The sequence below is a fragment of the Sciurus vulgaris genome (assembly GCF_902686455.1).
Source record: "Sciurus vulgaris genome assembly, chromosome: 12".
Classification (NCBI taxonomy): Eukaryota; Metazoa; Chordata; class Mammalia; order Rodentia; family Sciuridae; genus Sciurus; species Sciurus vulgaris.
This window is the reverse complement of record NC_136473.1, coordinates 102,633,561-102,656,308: the sequence shown is the minus strand read 5'-3', so window position 1 is coordinate 102,656,308 and position 22,748 is coordinate 102,633,561. Positions and strand designations below refer to the sequence as shown.

The 22,748-nt window shown below is 36.0% G+C and overlaps 1 protein-coding gene across 4 annotated transcripts in view; it reads left to right on the top strand.

The window, feature by feature from the left end:
* The window catches only part of RALGPS2 (Ral GEF with PH domain and SH3 binding motif 2), a 161,999-nt gene that overhangs the window by 54,328 nt on the left and 84,923 nt on the right, over nucleotides 1-22,748 (top strand). For all 4 annotated transcript variants that reach the window (XM_079105939.1, XM_079105941.1, XM_079105938.1 and 1 more), the window contains exons 4-5: nucleotides 1,110-1,160; nucleotides 16,643-16,726. In XM_079105939.1, the coding sequence (XP_078962065.1) occupies nucleotides 1,110-1,160; nucleotides 16,643-16,726 (135 nt within the window). The remainder of the gene's footprint in view (nucleotides 1-1,109; nucleotides 1,161-16,642; nucleotides 16,727-22,748) is intronic.

The window sequence follows — 22,748 nt, the reverse complement described above, 5'->3', positions numbered from 1 at the left end:
TTGAGTTAGAATTTGTAACCTTAGCAGAGGAGATGGTTAAAGAAGCTGGGTGTGGGAATTCTTTGGGAATAGCGCGACTGGAACCAGCAGAAGGATGGCATGGGGAGGTTAAGAACTGTGTAGTGTTTTTAGAGCAGCTTCATAAGTTAGACCTTCGGTTTAGTAAGTAGTATTTCCTTTCATTGCTACTTATACTATCTTCCCAAGTCAATTGTACTTTATTGACATATCAAAGAAGTATTTTTACTGTTTGGAAAATTTAAAAATTAAATTTAAAAATTGAGAAGTGAAATATGGAGACATCAATGGAATATTGTGACAGGTATCTAGAAAATTTTTTATTTCTTGACTGACATAAATATTCATTTATATCTCCTTTAATCTGTTAACATAGTACATTGATTTTTTTATATTGAACCACTCTTACATTCCATGAATGATCTATGCTTGATCAGAATATATAATTCTTTCGTGTATTGTTAAATTTTGTTTTATATTTATAACCATAAGTGATATAGTTCCTAAGCATGTAAAGTCTATAGATATAATATATTGCCTTTTTAATGTAATGTTAGTACTTTTTATAAGTGAGAAAGAAAACCCTTTTGGGGTGGTTACTGGGAACTAAATCTGGGAGTGCTTTACCACTGAACTACATCCCTAGTCCTTTTATTTTGAGACAGGTTCTTGATAAGTTGTTGAGGCTGGCCTTGAACTTTTACCCTCCTGCTTCAGTCTCCTGAGTTGCTAGGATTACCACACTGACCAGGAAGAAAACTTTTTTTATTGATATCAGTTTTCTATTACTAGTTGAGAAATAATAATCATTATTATAACATTGCTCTATGAACCAATAGACATGATTTTGATTTTGATTTTTTAATTATCTTTATTTTATAATTTTACCTCATTTATCTCAAGAAAATAAAAATAGACATGAGCTAACTAGAAATAATTCTATTTAATGGCATAGGAACTAAATTTTCGTTTTTCTGTAATTCCTTATAGAATTATTCAGTAATATTTTAGTACAGAATAAATTTTTTTGTTTAGAATATGTTATATCCTAAAGTTCCAAAGAAGAAATTGATGTTTGTTTTTTATTTCAGGGTCAGATAACACTAATGGATGTCCCAGTATTTAAAGCTATTCAACCAGATGTAAGTAGTTTTAAGACTGTATCCTTTGGGGCTGGGGTTGTAGATCAGTGGTAGAGCACTTGCCTGACACATGAGAGGCACTGGGTTCGATCTGCAGCACTGCATAAAAATTAATAAATAAAATAAAGGTATTGTGTCCATCTACATCTAAAAATTTTTTTTGAAGTATTTCTTTTAAATATAGAAAACAGTACATTATAGTATCTTAAATTAAGATGTTTTAGAAATGTCAGATTTTATATTTAATTCTAAAGTGTTTAAAGCTTTTGCTTTAACATCTTTGTTATTCAGGCCTCAGAAACATGGCATTCATAGCTGTACATTGAATCATAGGCGGAACTGCGTTGACGTTAGGAGAACACCATGGGGAATGGTAGCGTCTCCATTTTACTGATGAGGAAACAAGTGACAGCTATCCTCGATACACAGCAGTCTTAGTCCATTTTGTGTTACTGATGCACTTTAAAGAAGAGAGACTTATTTAACTTAGAGTTTTGGAGGCTGAATGTCCAAAATCAGGAGACGGTATCAGTTGAACCTTCAGTGATGTCAGTTCTTGAGGCTACTGCACAGCATAGGAGAGAATTAGAAAGGGAGGAAGCCATGTACAGCAGGAGCCAAGCACATGGGGTGCCTAACTTAGAACATTTCTCTCTTCGGAGGACTCCCTTGCTCTTTGAGACCAAGGATTCCTAGGGTGGTACTCCCATGACCTGGTCACCTCCCACAAGGTTCCACCTCTTAAAACTTCAATCCATATCCCAACACACAATGCTGGAGAGCAAGCTTCCAGCACACGAACCTTAGAGGAACACACAGAAACCACATCCAAACCATAGCAACAGCTAAGGGTTGAGACTAGGTTTCAGATTCTAAAAACTGATGCTTTTCCCACTTTTATCAAGTAAGAATATGAATAGGATTTTGTACCTCAAAACAGTCTTTGATAATCCTAAAAGTCAGTATCATAGCACAGATTTTTTAAAGCTCTTTAGGGAACAAAATGTACTACTCTGTCTTTTGTGAAATTACAAATCTATAGTGACCTGAACACTACAGTGACTGTAATGAGTTCCCTCATACTTGTGATATAAATGGTATTAGTCCAGTGATTTTCAAATAAGTTACTTAATGTCTCAAGTTTATTACCTATAAAATGAAGGGGTGGATCCAAATGATTTGAGTCCCTGTCATCTCCACAATGTTTTCCTAACTTTTCTCCCATAATATAGAAACTTCCCTAAATAGAACCACTGGATAAGCAGTAGACAAAAGAGAAATGATATATTCTATAAATAACATCAATAGAAAATGGGTTTTCTATTCAAATGCCAAAAAATGAAACATTCATTTTCTCACCTTCCAGAAAAACAGAACCAAAGAAACTAAGTCCTTTACGAAATTACTTTTTAAAATTTTTCCCTGAAACTCGGTGATCTTCTCCTTAGACATAACTTTTTCCCTTTGGAATAAACTGCAACATTTACATTGCCGTTTCATATGAAAGTAGTCATCTTCAATGCCAATAGGTCATCTCTATAACTTCACATATTCTAGTAACCACATAATAAAGTAAAAGGTAGATAAACTTTAATGATTTTATTTGACCTGTTGCATTTAAAATTTCATTTCAACTTTGTAAACATGATAAAAATTAAGATATTTTGTATTCTTTTTCTGTACTAAACCTTAGAAGTCCAGTATATATTTTACAATTACTACACTTCTTTTTATTTTTATTTGCTGTTGATGAACCTTTATTTAATTTTTTATTTATATGTGGTGCTGGAGATTGAACCGAGTGCCTCACACATGCTAAGGCAAGTGCTCTACCTCTGAGCCACAACCTCAGCCCTACACCTCTTTATTCAGAGGAACCACATTTCAAGTGCTCAGTAGCCATTTGTAGCTAGGGACTTGGACACAAGATCTAAATACTACTACTTAAAGACATAGACTCGCTTCTAAGGCAACATTTTGTTTCCCTTAACAGTACTTTTCAAACCTTAAAATTGCCTTGATTTCACTCCCTTAATATCATTCAACACCAATCTCATTGACCATTTTTTTTTAACCTCCTGCATACCATATCTACCTCTACTCCCAGTGCCCCATTCCAAGATGCCATCTGCTCTTAATTGAATTACTGCAGTACTTTCTTACCTGATCTGTGTGCTTCTACTCTGACCCCTCAAGAATTCTTCTCTTCCTGGTAGCCATTGTAATCTTCTCACCATGTAAGTGTGCTTATGTGGTTTCTCTGCTTAAAAAACCAGTGGCTTCCTGACACACTGAGGATAGGAATAAACCATCATAATAAAATTGACAGCTCTCTCCATGGTTTTGCCTCCACCTTTCTTCTCCAACCTTATCCTACACCTTTCCTACCTCTTTTCCTCTCATTAACACTGGGCTTCCTTTAGTCCCTCTCACCACTGAGCTTGTGCACATCCTAGTGAACTTGTCTCACATCAAGTTTGGCTTTCTCAGATAAGCTTTTTTGTTTTCCTACAGGCTCTTTCAGCACTCTGCTTGTTCATTGGTCTTGTCCTTTGCAGTTTTCCATTTGTGTTGTGATGCAGGAAGTACTTACTGAATGCCTGTTACATGCTAGGCACTGGTTTAGTTGCTGAAGATGCAGCAGTAAACAAAAGCAGAGTTCCTCCCTCCATGATCTTAATTTGGTGAGGTGAGCTGAACAGTGTCATGAAAAGCATAAATCAGGGACAAGAGAATGGAAGGTGAGAATAGCAGGAGTTTCAGTTTATATAGGATGATCTGGAAGGCTTCACTGAGAAGGTGATGTACGAACAAAGACTGGGAAGAGGTGAGAGACAAGTTATGAGGGTGTCTGGGAAAAGGTGTTCCAGGCAAGGAGTGGCTGGGCAAAGGCCAGTGAGCTGCAATGAGTAGTGGAGGAATGTAGAAGATGAGAGGCAGAGTGAGGGCTCGATGAGTGTGAAGCTCAAAGATCATTAATCTGGAAAGATGGGAAGCCATCAGAGGATTTCGAGCAGAGGCGTGATTTTTCTGATTCAGGTATTAAGTAGGTCTCTAACTTTTCTGACTGCCCACTAGGGCATATGGGAAAGTGAGCATAGGTAGGGAAGAAGGACAGTACCAGGGACTGAATCAGGGAGACCAGGTGAGAGATGAAGAGCTTGGATCAGAATGGGAGGGGTAGAGTAAGAAGTGGTCAGTGTATGTGCAAGAGGAGCCAAGGGCGACGCCAGAGTTTTTGGTCAGACACCAGAAGCATGAGGTTGATATTTTTCCGGGGTAGAAAGTTATGATTGTTGTGTTGTTCAACTCCAGGGGCATCCATTCATGTAGAATATAAGGTGGAATGCAGCCCTGTGGAGAAAGGCTGGAGGGACAGATTTAGACCCCAGTGCTAGAATCAGATGTACTTACTTTACTTGTCTTTTAGATGTTACCTTCAGTTAGGCAGTATGTGCTGGCATATATTTTCAGACCAGGCAGGAAATAAAGTTTGAGGGATACCACTGTAGAGATAGATGGCATTTAAAGGGAGGATGCGGGGCAGGAGGGTGGAACTCCATGGTGGAGCATCCACGTATTAGTATGTGTGAGGCCCTGGGTTCAGTCTCAAAATAAATGAACGTATCCTCCCTGTGGGGGGAACACTAACTGGTATTGGTCCTTATCATTCCTGACCATTTGGCCAGCATAAACAGGACTTTGTCATCTGGCAGAAAAATGTTTCTTTATTTAGTATGAAATATGGAAGACATACCACAAGGAATAAAAATTGTTAGGTAAATCCCTGTATACCTAACTAGAAGCCCATTTGCAACCTCTCTGTGGTAAACACTAACTAGTATATTTCCTGTCCATTTGGTTATATCTTTTCCATAATAATAGGTATCCTGTAGCAATATGTATTATTACAAGTTATAGATTGTTATGAAATGATATCCTGTTGTTTTTGTATATTTTAGCTTGCTTTTTATGTTCAACATGGTTGACTAGAACTCACATTGATACATGTGCTCTAGTACGTTAATCACTGGCTGTAGATCATGAACATCTTTAAATTTATTAAGTACTGTCAAATTGTTTTCTAAAATGGTTTTATAAGTATTTTGTCAAGCTATTGCTACTGATAAATTGACGAAAGATTGTGTAGGTTCTGCTATTAGTCTAGTGTACTTACTAGCATAAAAGTGTCTGTCTCCTTTTGTTTGCAGTTAGAATATGAACATTCACTAAAGATTGAAGAAATTCTTGTGAAATCAAAATTAAATTTCACGTTATGAAAAAATATTGACTGTCTTGTGAGTCTATAACTAGTAAATTTATTTTCACGTTTCTACCCCATTATACCAGTATTGAATCCGTGCTTATATAAAATGTTATAAAAGCTGTACGTACACTTTGTGAAACTACTTGAAAGATCATTAGTTAAGTTGTACCAAAACTACTCAAATCCCAGCCCATTTTTTATGTATACAGTTGGCCCTCTATACCCCTAAGGATCCACATTTATGGATTCAACCAATCAAGGATCAGAAATTTTGGGGGAAAAGAATTGAGTTTGTACTGAACACATAACATCCTTTTTTTCTTGTTGTTATTCATTTCTTAAACAATACAGTATAACAACTATCAAATAGCATTTACTTTATATTAGGTGTTACAAGTAGTATAGAGATGATTTAAAGTATATTGGGGGATATTCCTAAGTTACATGCAAATAACCTACATCATTTTTATATAAGAGAGTTGAGCATCTGTGGATTTTGGGTATTTAAGGGGAAGAAGGTGCTAGAACCAGTCCCTCATGGATAAGAAGGGACCACTGTATGTATCCACATGTAACTTTATTTCAGGTGGTGATTTATTCGCGTTCACAGTGCATAGTGATCCCTTTCACACAAGACTAGGCTTTGGCTGTTCTCTCCTCCTACCAATAAGTAGCCTTTTTCTCTTGGTGATGGGGAGAAAACACAGTAATGTGGTTGCTGAAACTATAAAGATAGTGATTACAAAGAAGGCATGGTATAAGTTCTATGATCTGTGCTCAGTCATTACCAACAGACCTTTGCAACTCTTATCACTTGCTCTTTCCTTTTCCTTTTGCATTCTTTTTTATTCGTTGTTTCGTTGTTTTGTTGTTGTTGTTGTTGTTGTTGTTGTTTTGGTACCAGAGATTGAACTCAGGAGTGTTTAACTGCTGAGTCACATCCCCAGTCTTTTAAAATATTTTATTTAGAGACAGAGTCTTGCTGAGTTGCAAAGTGCCTCACTAAGTTGCTAAGGTTGGCTTTGAACTTGAGATCCTCCTGCCTAAGCCTGCTGAGCCGCTGGGATTACAGGGGGGTGCCACTGTGCCTGGCTGTCTTTTCTTCTTTAAACCATTTTTGGGGGCAAATTACTTATTTTGCTGACTCCTACTTTTAAATCAGTGTCCAACATAGAGTTCTGAATGGGTGTTTAGTAAATTTTACTTAATTTCACTTAATCTAAAATTTATTTTAAATTTCTTAGAATTATAAAATAAAATTTAGTGACAAAAACATTGGAACCGTGAACTGGAAGATCTGTGGGCTCATCTCAGCTTTGCTGTTGATACATTGTGCCACTAATTACTATATTTTTTATCTTTAGCCTTTAATTTCTTTTTCTGAACCTGATAAAAAGGATATTTGGACTGACTGATCTTCAGAATACCTACTAGATATTCAGAAAAATTCCTGGAAGAGCCTGGCACAGTGGCACACACCTGTAATCCCAGTGGCTTGTAAGGCCAGGAGGATCTCGAGTTCAAAGCCAGCCTCAGCAATTTAGTGCAGTCCTAAATCAATTCAGCAACACCCTGTCTCTAAATTAAATATAAAAAAGGGCTGGGGGTGTGGCTCACTGGTACCAAAAAAGAAAAAGAAAGAAAGAAAAAGAAATTCCTGGAAGAGCAACAGTTAAATGTAGTTGTAAGACAATAATAAATAGGAATTTTGATAAAAACTTACCAGTCTTAAGAGGTGATAAGGATGAGGGGTGGTTATGAGTCAAACTCTTCTAGGTTGAGGGTCTGTCATTCTCATTAACCTGTTCAGAATTTGAGTTTGAAGTGAGTGTTCCAAAGCTTCATACTGTGTTTCCTATACCCATGTCACCTCCCATTGCTTGTCCCATTTGGAGAAGCAAAACTCTGTTACTTATCCAGTGAGAATTCTGTGAACTAATATTTTCTCTGTGGAAATAGGTTTTTTTCCTGTAATTTAGAATATTTTCAGGAGGCTACTCTACTATGAATTCTCCAGTGCTGAGTAAGGGTGGAAGTTTAGCACAGGGTTTTGTATATTTGTTAATCTCTAGTGTGATTTCTGGTGTTTATTTGAAGCTCAACTCTTGCCAAAACTTTTTCACATTTCTTACATACGTAGATCTCCCCATATGATTTCTCCTTTGACCATGAAGGGTTTTTTTTGTTTTGTTTTTGTTTTTTCTTTTAGAAAGCTCTTGGACATTCTGAGGCCTCTCTGCATGCATTCTTTCATGTTGGGAATCCTTGACTGTATTCTAAAGGTTCTTCATGTTATTACATTCTTAGGGGTTTTATTTTGCCTGTTAAAAATGCCATGATTCTCTACAAAGCTTGTATTTCTTCTGAAGGCATTGCCATATTTATTACACCATTGGGGTTTCCCTTCAGAGTGAGTTTTGGGTCATTCAGCAGAATGATGGCTTGCCAATGTAGTTTTCCTCTTCTCTGACTTTTTGGATAAGTCTTAAGCAAGAAGTGATTTGTGCTTGAAATCCACACTTTAGTTGTTAAATGGGTAATATCATTTACTTCTTTTAGAAGAATCTGAAGTGTTCCTAAGGTGACAAGCTCCACATTCAAAGAAGAAAGTTCCTTACTTGAGTTCTAGCAGATCAACACAGTAAGTTATTTAGATTACAACTGGGCATCTGTAACTGCAGGTTCTGCATCCAGGGATTTAACCAACCACAGATGAAAATACTTGGAAAAAGATTACATCTGTACTAAACATACACAGGTTTTTTTCCTTGTCCTTGCTCCCAAAACAAAGTAGAATAGTTATAGTTTGAGCATGTCTGATCTGAAAATCCATAAGATTTTGGAGCATTTCATTTGTAATGTTCAACTTATAAAGTCCATACAGATATTCCAAAATCTGAAACACTTCTGGTCCCCACCGTTTCAGATAAGGCATATAAATTAAGCCACGAGATAATGATAGTTAACTGTTCATGAGAGTGTAAATTTGTTCAGACCTTTTAGAGTCAATTTAGTAATACTTCTCACTTGAAGCATTTCAGTTAAGAGATATTCAGCCTGTATTTATATAACATTTATATTGTTTTAGGTATTATATGTAATGTAGAAATACTTCGAGGTATTTGCTATGCAAATACCATGCCATTTTGCAGACTTTGGTTAGGGGAGTGTCCCAGGACCAATCCTCTACTGTATACCAAGAGAAGACTATATAGCAACAAACAGACATTAAATAAAAATACATAAGACTCTTCTATACATCTGGGATACACTAGAGATTTAAGGAGATTATTGGTTAAGTGAGGGACATGTTCGTTAATTCTGAATTCTTTTTTTTTTTTTTTTTTTTAGTTGGCAATTGACCTTTTATTTATTTACATGCGGTGCTGAGAATCAAACCCAGTGCCTTGCACATGGTAGGTAAGCACTTTGCCACTGAGCCACAACCCCAGCCCTAATTCTGAAACTTAAAATGTTTCTGAAAATTTTATAATTGAGATATTTCTGGCAATGTGTGTATAAAGTGCTTTCTCTGAGCAAACATTTTTTGTGTTGGCCAAAAGACTATAATCGTGGCAACTTCCAAAGCCTGACATCAGAAATATCACCATCCTACCCTTGTTTTAATGAAAGCTGTCATTTTTGTTAAAACATAAGCAATCTATGAATATGAAGAAATATTTGAAGATTGCTATTTTAGTCAGCTTTGTGTAACTGTAACCAAAAGTCCTAACAAGGACAAGTCAGAGGAGGAAAGGTTTATTTTGGCTCATGGTTTCAGAGGGTCAGTCCACAGTCAGCTGACCCCATAACTCTGGACCCAAGGTGAGGCAGAACTTTATAGCAGAGGGTTGTGGCAGGGTAAAGCAGCTCAGGACATGACAATCTGGAAGCAGAGAAAAGGGGGAAGGGGCCACAGGGAAGGTGCACCTTCCAAGGTACACCCCCCCCAGTGACCCCACCCCCTTTAGCCATGCTCCACCTGCCTAAAGTTTACCACCCATTTAATCCATTCTAGTGGATTGGTCCACTAAAGAGGTTATAACTCTCATAATCTAATTCTTTCATCTTTGGACATTCTTGCATTGTGTCACACATGAGCTTTTAGGGGATACCTCATATCCAAACCATAACAGTAGCACAGACTTGAAGCTCTAATTGTAGCCTGGAATAAACTTAATTGTCCTATTAGAAGTAAGACGCAGCTGTTTTGTCATGAATTATTGCTGTTCATTGCCATGAACTTCCTTCATATATAGTAAGGTAAGGCTTAGATTAGGACTAGAGAAGGCTAGAAGAAAATGTGTTTTGGAGAGTTGTTCATCAGGATATTTGTGGAAGGAAAAGATAGCTCCTGCCTTTCTTTTTTATCTCATAGAGATAACTTTAACCTATTGTGAGGCGGGAAGGAAAAGAGGGCATAAGTACATTATGAAAGAGAAGGAGTAATTTTAATTTATCCTATTACATTAAGGTTGTATTTTGTGGGTTAAAAATATAGTGGCAATAGGAGTACTTCATCTGTGGCAGAGACTTCTTTCTGTGTGGCAATATAAGCTGAATACTAGTGGATGTATGATTCTGTTTTAATCTTTCCACTTTTGAGCATTAAGTTTCCTCAGCAAGTTATCTTTTCCTCCTGAGAATTCCCATTCCAGTCCCCCACTCCACCCCACCCCTGGCCTTTAGCTTCATCAAATTTTCTTTTCTTCTCTTGGTCTCTGTCTATATGCTAGTCTATATTGGCCTTTTCTCTTCTTCTATCTATAGGTATCCTTACATCATCACCCTTAGAACAGTCCTTTTAAGAGTGTTGGAACCTACAAGATGAAATTTAGATCAAGAATTTCCCTTTACAGATCAGACCTACAAGACGTAAGAGAAGCTGTGACTCCTGTGAATTCAGTAAATCTTGCATAGGGTAGGTGGTCAACAGTTGTGTGGTTTTTGCCTTCCCTTGTGTTTCCAGAATAAATGCATCTGAAAATTGGGCTTAATAGTTTGATGATTCAAAATGAATCCATGAATATTCTTTAAAATATACTTTGATTGATCATTAAGAATTTGCCTTTATATATCAGAGTTATTTCTTTTTGCCTTTTGAGTTTAAAACTGCAAGTTAAAGGCTGGGATATAGCATGTACAAGGCCCTAGGTGTGAACCCCAGCACCACAAAAAACTGGAATAAATTTTAAGGGATGTCATGGCTGCTATATTTCACTTAGCCTTTGCTAAGATGGAGGCTCATTTACATAGAGTTTCATTTGGCTTTTTCACCACTGTGACCAAAAGATCCAACAAGAACTATTTTACTGGAGGAAAATTTATTTGGGGCTCACAGTTTCAAAGGTCTTAGTCCATAGACAACCAGCTCCATTGCTCTGGGCTCAAGGTGAGGCAGAACATCATGGTGGGAGGGTCAAGGCAGAGGAAGGCAACTCATCACCTTAAAGCTGAGAGAGACTTCTCTCACTAAGGACAAAATATATACCCCCAACAACCTACCTCTTCCAACCACACCCTACCTGCCTACGGTTACCACCCATTTAATTGTTTAACGCAGTGATAAGGTTTAAAAAAAAAAAAAAAACAACTCTTATAATCCAATCATTTTACCTTTAAACTTTCTTGCGTTGGTCTCACACATAAGCTTCTGGGGGACACCTAATATTTAAACCATAACACAGTATATTCTCAAAAAATCCTATTCTTAAGTCAGACCCTAAAAAAGAAAAGCATCCTTTGAGTCACTAAATTTGCCTAGACTTTGTGATGTTCATGTGAGATGCTTTGGAGTAAATTATCTCTTTTTAAATAATGTTATTAGTTCTTTATGATTATACATAGTAATAGGATGATGGTGCTATATTTGTAAATGCACATAATGATCAGTTTCATTCCCCAGTTCTTTCCCATTCCTTTGCATCTTTCCTCCCCCTGATCTGCTTCTCTCTGGTACCGCGCTTCTGTGATTATTGTTAGTGAATCTTCAGTGTGTGTGTCTGTGTCTGCAGGGCTCGTTACAGCATGTTCATGGCATAATCATACCCCAGTACTTCGTCATGTGCTCTCATCCCCACCCCCATTCCTTTCCTCTACCCTCCTTGTCTTCAATTTTTACTTTTCCCCTCTCCCACCTTTTAAAATTCCTTCTACTCCCATTCCCACTCCCTACCCCTAGTTTCCACATATGAAAGAAAATGTTTGACTTGTAATTCTCTGTATTTGGCTTATTTCACTTTGCATGATATTCTCCATTTTCATTCATCTACTAGCAAATAACAATTTCATTTTTCTTATGGCAGAATAAAATTCCACTGTGTATATATATATATACACACATTTGCCTTTTGATGGGCACCTAGACTGGTTCCATAACTGGACTATTGTAAGTTGCACTACTGTAAACATTGATATGACTGTATCACTATGGTATGCTGATTTTAGTTGGATTCTGAATAAATACCAAGGAGTAGGATAGCTGGGTCATACAGTGGTTCTGTCTCTTGACCAGGCCAATAAACTGTCAATACAAAGATGACACTTGTGGCAGAATTTATTTATTAGGTTATATACTAGTGTGATTTAGAGAGAGATCCTAAGAGTCTAAGACAAAAAGAAAGAACTGTAGGGAAGTTAAAAAATTTCTCTTTTCCTTCCAAAAGAGTTCAATAATTTTAGTTGAATGAAATGAATTGACAATTGATATATCAATAGAAAAACTAAACAAAAATTTATATGCCTAGGCATAGAAACCATATATATTTATGAGACTCGAGAAAAGGGCATGATGATAGCCATTTATATAATAAATTACATTATAGCCAAAGAACTGGCGCTCAGGTGGGTGGGATGCAGCTATGGGAGGGTCAGGAGAGGAACTGCAGAGCCATCAAAGGCTATCTTATGGGAACAAAGTTCCCGGGTAGCAACCTTCAGGAGACCACTGTAGTAATTGATCTTTGTGGACCAGATGTCATACCCCCAATCTCTCCTTCCTGTGTAAAGATTAAGAAAAAGGGGATCTTGGAGAGAGCCTCTCTTCCTATATCCCCTGCTTACTAACATAAGTAGGTATTTTTAAAATGTTTTTTTAAAGTATAGCTTTTCAGAGCCATTTCTGTGACTAGAGAAGTCTCCAATTTCTCTGAATAACCAATTTGAAATATAACAAAGAAGTATATTCGAGGTGGCCTATTTTGATCTCCCTTAAGCTAAGAGAAAACCTTGGAAGTAAGAAATTAAGTGGCTTTTGGGAGGTTGAGATTGTTGGGGCAGGACAGAATTCCTTTGAGGCGAGATAACCATAACACATGTCAAGGTTTCTGAAGAAACCAGTGAGCGGGGTCCTGAAGTCCCAAGACAGTTTTAGTTTCATAATCCATTATGAATCCTTCTGTTGTTGTTTTGTAAGCCTTATATTTTGAGATAATTCACAGGAAATTGTAAAAAAAAAAAAAAAAAAGTACAGAAATAGTTAAGAGATTTATAGGAAGTATAAAAATAGTAAAGACAAAGTCTTAGTTACCCTCCATTCAGTTTTTTCCTCAGCAGTTATATCTTAATTATAGTACAAAGTTAATCCAGAAAATTGAAACTTAACAATACATGTCTGTGTAGTTCTTAGATGTTTTTGGCCCCTCCCTTCTTTTGGGAGGGAAATTTGACAGGTATCAAAGCCTTGAGAAGATTATGTGCTCCTTGACCTAACCATCCCACTTGTAGGACTATATTTTTAGGGAATGATGAGAAATGTCAGAAAAAGTTTGTTATTTATAATGTAGTATTACTTCTAACAGAAAAATGAAATCTATCTTATGTTTAAAGGTCTATAATTGAGATTGAATTGTGTCAAATGGCTGTTTGAGTGGTTTGCTAAGTTTGATGGATACATTTTGATTGTAGCAGTAATACAAATTTGGAAATTTTGTGTACTTTGTTAAAAACCAAATTCAGTATATGTATAGATTTAGCCCTGGGAATTTTGCCCTAAAATGTGATATCTTTATGTCATTGTCTTAAGTATGCTGTGATTTTAGAAAGAACAAAAGTGTTTTCTAGAAAGCAGGTTGTTTATAATATCATTTTTATGTTATCTGTCATTGTTACCATAATGTTTATCATAAATTATATAGTAGTTATATTTATAATTTTATATTAGCATAATATTCTCTGCCTTTACAGGGGGATTTTATGAAATGAGCATACATCTAGGCTAATAGAGTAGCAAGCAATTTTTTTAGTGTAGAATTGCTTCTGTCATTTTGTTTTTTCTTTCATTAAATTCAAACTTAAAGGTTATAATCTAGCCGGGCATGGTGGTGCATGCCTGTAGTCCCAGTGGCTCAGGAGGCTAAGGCAGGAGGATCACGAGTTCAAAGCCATCCTTAGCTACTCAGCAAGACCCTGTCTCTAAATAAAATATAAAAAGGGCTGGGGATGCAGCTAGTGGTTAAGCACCCCTGGGTTCAATCCCCAGTTTAAAAAGAAAAGTTATAATCTAATTTTTAAAGTAATTCACATCCATAGAGCATTTAGTGCTTTTCTACTTTGTTCAAACAGTAGCTGTCAGCGCTTTCTTCATTATTCTGCCATCTCAAGCCAGACACCTGGAGATTTAGTAGTCCTGGATATTTCATTTTTAGCTTAAATCATATAAATCCAGTTCTTCACTTGAAGTCCTGTCTGCCTTCAGGGTATCTTGAATCTACCACTGTCTCGATATACACTGGCAGTACCCTCGTCAAGGGAGTGTTGCTTTTTTCCTGGAGCGTTGTGCTGTGGTAATAACTACTTCTGCAGTCTTCCACTCAGTCCATTCCTTTTCGTTTGTTTCTATTTTAATTTAAGATTTTGGTGGAGATACGCGTGTGCGTGTTCGAGGAACCCCAGATTTCTGTACGAGAGCAGAGTACAACTGACAGCAGCCCTGTCAGTCCCACTCTCCCTGCCTCCCACCTGCAAGTCTCCTAGCTATTTCTCCTTAGGGAATTTATGACCATTTTTCAAATAATGCCTAAACGTGTATTGTTTCTTGATTTTTTAGATTCAGATGTGTTGTTGATTATGCTGTAGTAGGTTATTTCACTGTTATAAGTTATAGCCCCCCATCACATTAGCACTGTTCACTCTTTTTCCCCCTCTAGTTCTATCACGATTTTGACTATGTAACTATATTCTTTACTTCTGAGCTGTGATTATTCAAATTTTGTTTTCCTTGCACTGAAAATTTACTTTGGCTCACTCTGTATCCATTATCAGTTTTCTTGCCAAAACTGAATGTAGTGAATTTCTCAATATGTTGAAACACATCAGGAATTTGATTTCATTTTCTAAATCTTTCTCTTGTGAAATTTCTCCTCTTGTTCTCTCTTGACTCTTCTTAAGGTCCCAGGATTACCCTTAGAGATTAATCAGGAGATTTCAAATACTTTGTTTTTCTGTTGGTTCCTCCATTTCCTGGGTCTCATGTATTCCATTTTCCTTTTCCTTTTTCTTTCTTGGTGCTGAGAATTGAGCCCAGGGCCTTCTGCACACTAAGTACATGCTATAAACCCAGTTCCTTTCCCTTTTCTTGGTTTGCTAATTTACTTTAAAGGAGCATGTATTATTACTGACTCTCCTGGGAGTAAGTGCACAGAAGGCAAATTGAAATGTTCGTGTCTAAAAATGTCTGTAGTTTCCTTTCATACTTAATTGATACTTTTGTTGAATGTGGACCTCAAGAATTTCAAAGACATTGCTTCCTTCAGTTGTCTAGTAACTTCCAGAGCTGGTCCCTGTTTTTCTATATGTGATCTATTTTTTTGTTCTGTTTTTGAATCTCTGACAGACTTTATGATCTCTTGTTATCAGTATCCTACAATTTTGTGATGGCTTGCTCTGGTTTACATCTTTTTTCTTTTTTCTTTCTTTCTTTTTTTAATCTATTATGTTGAACATTAAGCAGGCTATTTCTTATCTTAAATTTCTGGGAATGGAATTACCTTTCAATAGTTTACTTTTCTCTTATTTTCTATTAAAATTCCTGTTATTTAGGTATTGACTCTTACAGACTTTTCATTACCATAAAATTAATGGGTACCTAATTTTAGCTTTTTATTTAAAAGATTTTATCACCTTTATCTCATTTCTGTTGATTTTATAATTTCTCTTTTTTTTGTTTCTAAAAGCCTTATTTTGTTCTCAGTGTTTCTTCTTTATATCTAGTTTTTGCCTAATTGAGCACAATAGTTTTTCTCATTTAAGTAATTACATGATTTATCTTTTTGTTTTTTCAGTTTTCTTCTGTTCCCTGCCCTAACTCAAGAGTTCTTTTTCTTTTTTTCCCTGTGAATGGTGTGTGTGTTTGTCTGTCTCTCTATTTGGTGGCTGTTGTTATATTCCAGAGGGTCATTGACCCACATGGGACCATGGACTCCTTTGGCAGACAGAAACTTTTTTAAAATCAAAGGAAATTTGTTCTAGTAAACTATACTTATCCAAATATTTTTGAAAACTGTTCTATAGCAATATATGTGCTTCTTTATTAACATATTCTGTAAAATAAGAGGTAGACCTAATAATGATCACAATTTTGAAGTAATGATGAGTATAAATATTTTTGAGATCTGCACCAACTGAAAATACCTGATTTTTATTGGAGACAAGTACATGTGTTGCCAATACTACTATACTCTTCAGCCTGTGTTTATAATTGTAAAGAAATGTCTCATTTCACTTAAAGGTTAATGTTAGTTTTTGCATTTTAGTTCTTGGGTCCTTTGGGGGATTAAGAACCCTTTTACTAGAGGTGTTTTCAAATGTCTAGAATCAGCAACTGTCAGGTCAGAGTGAGATACTGTAAAGCTGATTATGGGAACTCTGGTGACAGAATGGAACTCGACAACTAGGAGTCTTCACTGTGAGTTGTGAAGTGCTCAGCTTTATTACTTCTGCATCTTTCCTCTTTTGACTCGCATCTCTTCCCAGAAGAATCCACTTATGTTTAAAGTTTACCTGTGTTCTTTTAAACAAATAATTTTGCTAGCTTATATTCTTCCAGCAAAATTTGCATTTGTGATTTTACTGACTGTTTATAATGGATATCTTGTTATTAAAATTAGTCATTCCAGAAAAGAACACATATTCTCTTTAAAGTCCTAAAATCCTTAATATGACAAGAAAACACGTCTATTTCTTTAATTTTTATTTAATTTGCACTTTAATTTTCTAGGAGCTTTCAAGTTGTGGATGGAATAAAAAAGAAAAATATAGTTCTGCACCAAATGCAGTTGCCTTCACAAGAAGATTTAATCACGTGAGTTTTTACTTTTTTGATGCTTAGGTTCTGAAATTCATTTCCTTAGAACATAATTTTTATTTAAGAAATAGTTTTCATTTTCTCATCGGTTCTGGAATATTTTTGGCCAGTATTTCTTCAGATTTTGTCTCCTTATGATTATTGCTTTTTTCCCCTCTATAATTACTATTGGGATTTTATTGAAGGTTGACATTCTTTCTTGCTTGTCTCTTAAACTTTCCTGTTTTCATACCTCTCTCTGTGTTTCATTCTGAGTGATTTCTTCAAATCTGTATTTCAGCTCACTAATTCTCTCCAATGTGTTCTGTTTCAGACTATGTGCTTTTACCCAAGTGTCATGTTCTTACTTAGTAAAGTAAAAAGTTTCCTAAATAATTTTGGACAATTTATTGTATAGTTTCTGTTACTATCTGAAGTTCCTGGGATACGTCTCTGTTTGTTTCTGCTGGTCCTTACGGTGGTTCGTTTTCTTAGCTGATCGGTAACTGCCCATGGAAGTCCGTGCCCGTGTGAGCTTTGTCGTGGGAATTCACTGCTGCCCATACTGAGGGTGTAGCCCCGTGGGGGCTGCGTGCTTTGCTGGTTCCTGGAGCTGTCACATTCGTGGGACTGTTTCTTACGTTAAATGTTTTGCTTGGTGGATGTCTGTACTTCTCTGTAATGGGACCTTAAACTCCAAATCCAGCTAAGGGCAGGCCTTTGGTTCCAAATTTTCATGAGGGACTAATTTTTTCTCTTTGATGTCCCAGAGCCTACATCCCAATAGATAAACTTACGTGTTGTCTCCCTTTTCCAATAGGTGCATTGTTTTAGTCTACCTTTTCACTGAGATTACAGTCCTTTGAGGAGCCCTTGGGTAGAAATGGAGGTAGAGGGGAGAAGTGTGAGGCTGTGTTGTCTCTGAAGAAGTCTGAGTCCTAGACTTCTGTCATTGCAGCTTTGCAAGGACAGCTGCAGTGTCCACTTTTATAACCACTGCTTTGCTGTTGCCTTCTTTGTGTTTGGTCTCTAGGGAAATCCTTTCATCTCAGACATATGTGTGTGTGTTGTTGCTGTTGTTAATTTGTTTTATTTAATCTAGCATTTCTAGGAGCTTATAGCAAATAGTTTCTCATGTTGTTCCCTGAACTCCCCAAAATGGAAATTTTTAAGAATTAGATTAAACCCATTAGAGGCACATAGGGAAGACCTGTTTTGTACTAAATTCTGTATCTGAGCTACGTAACAGTTACTTTAAAATTTCTTCTGAGTTGGTCAGAATTTTTCATCACAGTACACTTTTTTTTTTTAAATATACAAAAGCATTGTTAGAATATTCAGAAATTTGATCTAAGCTTTTAATCTCTCATTCTTAAGTAAGTCAAAAACATTGTCAAACATATCACAAAATACCAAAAGCTTTTGTCCTTATTCCAGATTGTAGTTGATCTTCTCGCTAGCTTTTTTACATAGTTATTCCATTACTCTTATTATTTTCTGGAAGGTCACAGAAGATCTGAAATTGAACATTGGAAAAGAAGTTGGGAAGAATCTTTTAGAGAACCTGTAATGCATTTGATCGAATGATTTTATGGTCCTGGAGATCATGCATCTTTATTTTTTAAATGAGTGTCTTGTGGGCAGCTATATCTAATGTGATACAAAAGGGAAGTCTAATTTAGACTTAGGAAAAAAAATGAAATAGTTCAGAGAGTTTTTATCTATCCATACTCCCTCTCCCCACCATGTCAGCAGCTTTTATAACAAGTACAGTTAACAGAATCAGGTTAAAATTGGTAGTATACGATTAACTAAAGACCTCATTCAGATTTCTTTAGTTTTCCCACTAGTATCCTTTCTGTTACTGTTCTAAGATACTGTTTGGGATACTGTGTTGCATTTGGTTGTTGCTAATTCCAGCAAAATGCTTAACTTGGGGTGCTGTTGCTACTGAATGCTTTCTCTCTCTTTAAGGGGGTGAAGTTGTTACATTGGGCATTGACCCCAGGGGCACTTTACCACTAAGATACATCCTGTGCCCTTTTAACAAATTTTTATTTTGAGTCAGTCTTACTTAGGTTGTCCAGGCTGGTGTCAGGCTTGTGGTCCTTCCTTGCCATAGCCTCCTAAGCCACTGGGATTATAGGCGTGCACCATTGCACCCAGCAAATGCTTCCTCTCAATTCTCAGTCTGTTTCTCTGCACATCTGGTAGTTTTTTTCATTTGTATACTCAGCATGTGGACAATATGTTACAGAGATTCTGGACTCTATTTCATAGGGTTTGGTTTTTATTTTAGCAAGCAGTCTCCTTGGCTGGATTGATCATCCAAATTCTCTTTCTCTGTGGGGAGCAGATAATTTCTTTTAGCCGTCTAGATTTTGTTTTCAGTTGGTCTTGTAGTTTCCGCTCCCCATGCACTAGGGTCCAAGGTCAGCCAAGGAATTGATTATACAGCTATTTGTCCATTGGGACATTTCCCTCTATCTCTCCCTCCTTTCTAGAAATTTTCCTCTCATTTGTTAGTCAGGATAGCAGCCTTAGTACTGTCTTGGTTTTCAAGCCCTTAGGAAGCCATTCGGACTGACCACCTGCTTGAGTTTTAGCTGCCCTAAACTAGCAGTGAATCTTTGCCTGTGTGCTTTGCTTCTCAGGAATCAGTTTTCCAGTTTTTTAGTTTCTGCTTTCCTTTGTTTCTTTTCTTTACTTTTAATTAGATTTTTATATTAATTACTTGAACATATTATTCTTTCAATAATCCCTCCATCTCAGTATTTTTCTGATGATATGATCATACTTCTGGCCAGTGACTTCCTGCCCCGCCTTTAATTCAAGAGAAAACTGTGTTAAATTCTTTTCAGTGCTCTCTTTAGGTAATTGGAAATTTGATTAGAAATATGATAGTGTTAACAATTAGTCTTTTTAGGAGTTAAAAAGTTATGTTTATTAAAAAGAACTTTTTAAAAAAATTTAGAAGCAGTTATGTTGTCTCATTTGCTTCCTCATATTACCAGGGCATAGGAGGATGGTAAGACAGTACAGGTAAAAAACTTGGCAGTGACTTGATTGTTAAGGATAGTTGGTGTGTACTGGGACTTTATTATTATCTTCTGTCTAGTCCAGTAAACACTTGTGGTTTTCCATAACAAAAAGTTAAGGAACTGGGTTGGTGTAGCTCAGTTGTAGAGCGCTTGCCTAACATGTGTGAGGCCCTGGGCTCGATCCTCAGCACCACATATAAATAAATAAAATAAAGGTCCATTGACAACTTAAAAATATATGTATTTTTTAAAAAAATAGTTAAAGAACTATCTTTAAGGTGTAACATTTTTGACTATGAATGTAAGATTTTTATATATGATTATAAACCCTGAATAAAGCAACTATAGTTAATATCTTATAAATAAATGTTTTCTAAGATTTACTTTTTTATGAAATAATTGATGTATTTCAATGAGTGTGCTAAGTATTTGAGTCATATGAAATTGCCCACTTATGGCCATTTTTAGCCTCTAAAAATGATCAATTTATATGATTAACCCCATATATGTTAAAAAGCATTGTAACTTTATAATATATAACACATAATATATATAATATACCATGTTAAAAAGCATTATAACAGCTGAATTCATCACATAAGAATATTACTAAACACTGTTGAATTGTTTTTCTGTGCTCTTCCCTCTGTTTTCACTCAGTAGGTACCATTATCTAGAGATCTATATATGTGCTTTTTTTCCTTTTTCCTTTTTTTAGTAAATTTTTTAACTCCTTCCTAATTCCTGTTTTAGATTTCCCAGAAATATTTGTGTCTTTACACAGGGATATAGATTTGTATCAACATGTTGTATAATCATGCTTATTTTTCATCTTTTTACATTATACCATCATCTAAATGAATGTAATGTGTTCCCATCTTGGTGAGCACAAAGCCAAAAACCACAAGTAGGAGATAAAAAAGATGGAGAAGACTATTACCTGCAGCAGGGAAGGGAGCACTAAGGTTGTTTGCAAAGCAATGCCCTCTGAGAAATGGAAGCATGGGGATTTTATTCAGGGAGCTTATAATGTTCATATAGAAGAATATTATAGGTACAGACATGTTTCTGAGCATGCTCAGTTTTAGAATCATATTTCAAGAAGGTCAGATGGCAGACACATTTATGGGCATGCTCAGTTCATAGTCATATACCCCCATGGTCAAAAAGGGTTAGATGGTGAACCTAAACACTTCTAGGCATGTTCAGGCCAATATTATAATAAGCCAGGTATACTCCAGGTCACCTAAAAGAATGAGTCATGGTAGCCTGGTGACGTCAGTTCTTCTGCAAGTTGTTTCAAAGACTCTTGGCTGAAACAGAAAGGACAACTTTGAATGTGCTTTAATACCGGAGTTTTCCCCTGAAGGTGCCTGCCTTGCTTAGCACCAACAATCATACTAGATATATGCTACCATGACTTTTTGCATCGGGTGTGGTTCTCTGAGGTATCCTTGGTGATGCATGTTGTAGCTCCAGTACATTGATTTTTTTTCACTGCTCTCCAGATTTCTTTGCATGAATATATCAGAATGAATTATCATTCTTTTGAGGGTGACCATGAGGTATATTTCTTAATTTTTTGCTCTTAACAAAGAACAAAAGTCTCTTGCTGCCTTTGTTTAGTACATTCTGTAGGCAGGGGCTTTCAAACTATTTACTGTGACGTATAGTAAGATATAATATATGTTGCAACTCAACATAGTTGAGTTCTTGTATTAGATGATATGTACTTTGATCTTTTCTGTTAGAAAAATCAGTTGAAAAAATTGCTGCTTAGACTCACTGAATTAATATTATAAAATGGGTGAAGAACATAATGCTCTATTAGAAATAATATGCCCCTTGATATAAAATTTGAGTCATAGAGTATATTCATGCTTAGCCGTAGAAAAGTTTTATTTTCCAGTTATATAATTTATATTCCTACCAGCAGAGTAGTATTATAAGAGTTTTCCTTTCTGCATATTCTTATCAATACTATCATCACACTTTGCAGCCCAATTTGTGTAAAATGACTTTATCTCTCATTTTCTTTTGATAAATGTTTATTAAATTCCTCCTATGTCCTAGGCACTGTTCTAGATGTTTGGGATATATCAGTGAATAAGAAAAATAGAGATCGCTACCTTCAAGGAACTTTCATTCTGACTGTTCCAAGTTTTTAATTTTTTTTTTTGCGGTGCTGGGGGTTGAACCCAGGGCCTTGTGCATGCGAGGCAGGCACTCTACCAACTGAGCTATATCCCCAGCCCCCAAGTTTTTAATTTTTAAATAGACAAATTGTATACATTCGTGTGTACAACATGGTATTTTGATATATGCATACATTATAGAATGACTAAATCAAGTTGATTAATAGGTACCTCATGTGAAATGATTATATTCTTATGAGAATATTTAAAATCTGTTCTCTTAGCAAATTCAGGTACAGTATACATTATTAATTACACTTACCGTGCTGTATAATAGATCTACCAGAATGTTCATTTTTGTACCCAGTTTTAGAAGTTCTACCATTTCTAGATCTTTGTCATTTTTTATTTCCTTATTTCTTATTTGCTTTAAACTACTTATTGTAACATAAAACATGGGTGTAACCACAAAATAAATGTATGGTTTAATTATCATTAGGCAAATATTCTTATAGTCACTACTCAGGTCAAAAAATAACATTTCCAGCTGCCCTAGATGCTCCATCCATGTGCCCCACCCCGGGCACATCCTTTTTCCTCCAAAAAGAGCCATTCTCTTAACAGTACTAACTTCCTTTTATTTCTTGTTTTGTTTTTAAATTTTGATGTTTTAAGATTTTTTAATCTACAATTTCCCCCTTTATGCCTTTATTTTCTTTACCAATTATCTGTATGGTACAACCCAGGCATTTTGACCTAGATTGCATCCTGTGGAGTAAAGCGTACTCTGTTTTTTGCAAATAGCTGCTGGTTCCAAAGGTTCTGGATCAGGTTCAATCTCCTTGGCAAGAGTATAGATTGTGT